We start from the raw sequence: 5,198 nt of genomic DNA, 5'->3' as shown, positions 1-5,198 counted from the left end.
TCCCTCTATAATAAAAAATTGCTCTTCCTTGAAGCTGCTAGACTGATTATTTAGGAGTTGCAGACAAATGTACTCTTGAACTCTAACCAAAGCAAAAGTTTCTGGTAAGTGGAAAATGACTGAATAGTAATAGCTATAGGGGATCTTTATTCCCTAGAGATTAGGATCAAATGATCTACATTCCCTAACTTTGCAAGGCTATAAAAGGCATTCTATCATCATGGGAAGCTGGTGAGGGATGAAGAAATCTGCCCTTCCATGAAGTTTCTGGACAGAAGGTAACTACATAAAAGCAGGGAATAAAAGTCAGATATAATTGTTTTTCTCTTGAGGAGATGCTGGACAACAAGCTCCACAATCATTCTCAGCTACATCTGTCAAGGAAGAACTCTCAACAGGGTGGAAAAAAACAAAGAAAATTTGATTCCGGGTAAAAGGCTGTAAATGCAGCCATTTAAAGCAGCAGCCAATGTTTTCAGAGCAGTCTTGCAGGAACTGTCACCTTTAGCAGTTACCTATGGAACAAGCAGTGATGGGGAACTCGTAACTGTAGAATGGGACACAATGCACCTACAACTATCTAAATACGAGATGATGCAGTAGAAGCTTATAAATGTAAACAGTACATGGTACTTACACAGAAAACCATGGTGTTTATGAAGCAGGATGTTTAGCAGCACGTTCAGATGTACATGGTCATAAAATATAATCTAACAAACTTAAAAAACTTAAAAATTAAAAAACTTAAAAACTTAAAACTTAAAAATTTTAATCTACAAAACAATATGTGAATATTCTGCAGTGCTCATCCAATGATTTACAACAATAACAAGATACAAAAAATACAGAATATGAAGTGATAAGTGTATGCATGATGTTTTCCCACTCCATCCAGTGCTTGTAAACATTTGCTGAAAATTACTGTGATTTAACGTGAATAAAAAAAAAAAATTCAGCAGAGTTGTACTAGTAATAAATACATAAGAGACTCAAGCTCTGACAGTGGAGGATTTATCGTGACTTACATTAAAGTTTCACACCTAAAACCACAGTATTAATTCACTGAAGTGTTATACAGATTTTTAAGCACAAGATGAGGTTATACCACTAAGTTAAACATTTAGAAGAGGCTAGAGGAGAAGACGGTAAATTACATACACATTTAAGGACACAGTGCAAGCTGCATTTACCTTCAACGTGACAAATCCAAGGTTACATTAGCAAAGGGGAACAGGACAACTTTGCCAGTGAGTTTAGTAGTAGCACTGTCCCACAGACCAAGGGAACTGGGCTTGCTCAACTTGGAAAAGAGAAGGCTTCAGGGGCCCTATGAACAGCCTGGCCATACCTACAAAGAGTTTATCAGGATGACAGCCAGGCTTTTCCAGTGAGAAAGTGTGTAAGCTGAAAAAAAGGTGAAATGGGATAGAAGGAAAACTTTTTTCCACCATGAATACAGTGCAGCAGTGGAACAAGTTGCCTCACAAGATTGTGAAGGCTGTCAATTTTTTCAAGACCCAGCTCAATAAATCCCTGACTAAACTGGTATGAGCTCTGAGCTGGCCCTGCTTTGGGCAGAAAATTAGACAAGAAACCTTCTGAGGCCTCTTCCCACTTGAATTAGCTTACAATTCCACTTACTCTCTTTTGTGGCACCATTCCTGAAACCGGGGGTGGCAGCCTGATCCTTATGCTTTACTTATTTGATGTGATTACTGAGCTGCCTACTCAGCTAGATGGATGAATATGAAAAATAGTGCAAAACAAATTTATTGCCAACTCACATGCAAGAGTTGAAAGGAATAACAGGCCCTCTTTGATACCAGGGATTCCACAGGACAAAACAACAAACTACTCTTTAGTCAAAAAAGGGAATAATCCATCGTCCGTTAGGTTCTTAGGTTCAAGGATTTGCTGCAATTACAGCCTTCAGATGCAAGGTGCTAATGTGGCAAGACCAACTTGTTCTGTTTGCAGTACGGTTTGTACTGGTGCAGCTGTACTGATAGGTATCATAGGAACACATTTTTCACGGTCTGAGCTATGGTACTGCATGCAACAAGAGCTGAGGATTTAGGCACTGGAGTTTGAAAATTACACTTTCAGTTACACTTGAACAAGTTTTCTAAATGGACTTGCTCTTCCATAAACCACACAATCAACAGAAGAACGGAGATTATTGTCAGACATAGTAATACCCTTTAATATTACTGGCTGCAACACATATTATATTGTATTATTACCTTACGTGCAATTTAACCTGAACTTTAAAAAGATTAGTAGAAGACTGGTATATTTCTGCAACACTTCAAATAAGTGTGGCTATCACAAGTACTATATTACAAAGTAAACATATTCTTTATGGTTGCCTAAACTCATGGGCTTCTGTCATCAGATCCATGTAAGATCACCCTAACTAAACACTGTTACTTCCAGGTGCAGAGTATCAACACAGTGTGCTACTTGCCCTGTATAATGCTAATGTTGTTAGCATTTTAAGAAATATAGTGTAGAAATCAAAGAAGTCTCACTAGAGGTTATGCTGTTTCAAGAAAGCCAATGAACATGACTTATAATTGTGATGAGACCACTGCTCCATCATATAATAAATTCATTCTACACTTCTGAATTTTTTTCCTTTAATATGACTACAATTGAACAATATATAAAAACTGTTATTTTCAGTTTCTGGAGGCCACTGGCGATATAATAAACTGCATACAGCAGAACACACACTGTGCCGAACTCTGCCATCCTGAGATTCACGTACTCAGACACAAAATTTGGTCCTATGTCACTCACAGCTATGCTTACGAGTATCCGTGTTTTGCTCCCTAAAAAGATTTTCATGCAGAAATACAGGCAAAAGCCAGAGCAAGTAAGTATTTGCCCATGTACAAGATTCTTTTATTGGTCATAGCTACTACTCTGAAATTTGTTAAGCCACTACAACAATTTCAAAGCAAGTTTATGTTTGCATGTTCACGGACTATACTTTTGGATGTATTGAAATCCAGCAAGTATTTGATGGGAAATAAAAACAGGAACCTGCAGCATCAGTAACTCAAAAGAAAGGTGCCTGCAGTTTTTCTTCCAGATGTAGCAAAAGTACGTGGTGAAAGGCGACAGATTGTTACAACTTAAAATTCATTGCATTGCCACCTCCATTCACCAGTTCTGTCTGTTGACTTGCCAGATGGAAGTCCCAACTTTACAGACACTTCTGTGTAAGTGTTAATACTGTTTAGTTGCAACTGCCCTCTCAGATGGCAAACTCAGAACACGGACTTACTTAAATTGGGTTTGTATATGTAGCTAAGGTGCTAAAAGATGCTAAGTAGTAGCATACTTCATACTTCTCATACTTCAAGGAGGATAAGTGATGACAGTGTAATATAAATTATAGTTTAACTTTCCTCTTAATGAAGTATGATCAGCGATGCAAAGACAGACAGGGCTTTAAGTAGAGACAATGGGGAAGCCCCGACTCACAGGCAGAGACTGGAATGGGGATGGAGACCTCTGGTGGGAACGAGGAGGGAAGCAATCTGGTGGGACAAAAGTCACCATCTATTTCTGCAGGATGCTTGTTTTCTGAAAGAGCTCTCCCATCTGTAAACTTTACACTCATAAGTACACGATAAATAATCAGTAAACAGTCCATGTTACTTGCTTGATTTTGTTTGATATGACTAGCTGCTCTAAAACATCTCGGGAACGATCTGCAAAAACAGCAAGGAATTTCTTGTTATTCATTTGGAAGTGTTTAGAAATTAGGTAAACAGCAAAATAATTCAATTATATCTGCATTTATGCTTACTCTTGCTATTACAATATCACACTTCAGATATATCTGTAGCAATTCAAACCACTTGGTTCTTTCTCCAGTCACATAACTGTAAAGTGTCGCCAGTCAACCGAACTTAAAAAAAAAACAGGATAGATCATACCCTCTCCTGAGTTTGTTTTTTTACTGGCTGACCAGACCTACTCCATTCTACTGTTTCCTGAATGGATGCTGTTCCATTTGGAATAGAGGAGGGGTTTAAGATGCTTACATATTTTTCCGAAGTTGCCATCATCAACTTTGTGTCTGCATCATGGCAGGGGGGAGAGAAAAATATCCAAACTTCAAAACAGCAAAAAAATCCCTCTCTGAAGGCTGCCATGTTTCAAAGCAAAACTCTCACCTTGCTTTAAAAATCTCAGTGTATGATTAATATTTTATCTAGTAAGTTATTACTTGCTTGGGACTATTTATAAATTACAGTGTGCTTTTCCAGAGAGTAAGTAGATACTATCAGGAAGGAATTACTCTTCTTATTCCTTGCATGATCTGACCTACCTGTTATCAATGGGCATCCATGGAATAGAAAAATGTGTATCTTCGGACAAGAAGTAAGGACCGCTTCCACAGCAACATCGGTCAGATTCACACAGCGTACCATGTGGATCTCCTGTTATGAACATAGTGGTAACAAAAGCCTGTCAGAGCACACATAGTTTTGGAGGCAGAGCTTTTCTTTGCCCAACCATTTATAGAGATCCCCATCCAGAAGAAAATATGATCTAACATTGACCCCATACATGGTCCTGTACAGACCAGGAAAATACGCTCAGGAAAAATAAGACAGCTTTTCTATGAAAAGTCAAAACTCACATAAACCTGAGTTTTCCCAAAACACACGTATCATTCAACTGAGAAAACTCTCCAATGAGATTCTACAGTGTTTGAGTCCCACCAACTTTCCTATGACACACATTCTCCTAGCAATTTGTTGTTCAAGGGAACAGAACCCAAACTCTGGAGTTTGGAACCCAAACTCCAGAATTCTGGAGTTTCCCAAACAGGCAGGATTCATGAGTCTCTGCTGAAGTTCCTAATATCTATTTACATGTCTACATAAAAGAAGTCTAAGAACTTCTTCCAAGACTAGACTGAAACCTGCTCTTTTCATTTCTGTGCAGCTGTAAAACTAGTACCTGTTTCATGTATTAGAGAAAGCATAAATTCAGATTAACAGATCGTTACTACCTTTTTTTCCCTCCTTAAGTAGTCTTACATATTAATAAATATAACATACAAGAAAAAATGCAGATAAGAGACTATCAAATTTAATGAAAATCGGATTTGGGAAAAAACACTTCGGGGATCTTGGGGTTAAAATTAAAAAATCCACGTGGTTTTATTGTGAAAG

General features: G+C 37.9%; 1 protein-coding gene across 1 annotated transcript in view; it reads right to left on the bottom strand.

Annotated features, from left to right (window-relative positions):
* Window positions 1–3,560: 3,560 nt before the first annotated feature.
* Window positions 3,561–5,198, bottom strand: part of AMN1 (antagonist of mitotic exit network 1 homolog (S. cerevisiae)) — a 17,258-nt gene continuing 15,620 nt past the window's right edge. Inside the window, exons 5-6 of the mRNA XM_010140604.1 lie at window positions 4,346–4,457; window positions 3,561–3,722 (exon numbers count right to left, since the gene is read on the bottom strand). Coding sequence (XP_010138906.1) covers window positions 3,649–3,722; window positions 4,346–4,457 — 186 coding nt within the window. The 3' untranslated portion in view covers window positions 3,561–3,648. The remainder of the gene's footprint in view (window positions 3,723–4,345; window positions 4,458–5,198) is intronic.

The sequence above is a fragment of the Buceros rhinoceros genome, unplaced genomic scaffold, assembly GCF_000710305.1.
Source record: "Buceros rhinoceros silvestris isolate BGI_N320 unplaced genomic scaffold, ASM71030v1 scaffold7240, whole genome shotgun sequence".
In the NCBI taxonomy this organism is placed as follows: domain Eukaryota; kingdom Metazoa; phylum Chordata; class Aves; order Bucerotiformes; family Bucerotidae; genus Buceros; species Buceros rhinoceros.
Note: the sequence above shows the minus strand (reverse complement) of the source record. Positions and strands in the feature narration are given on the sequence as shown.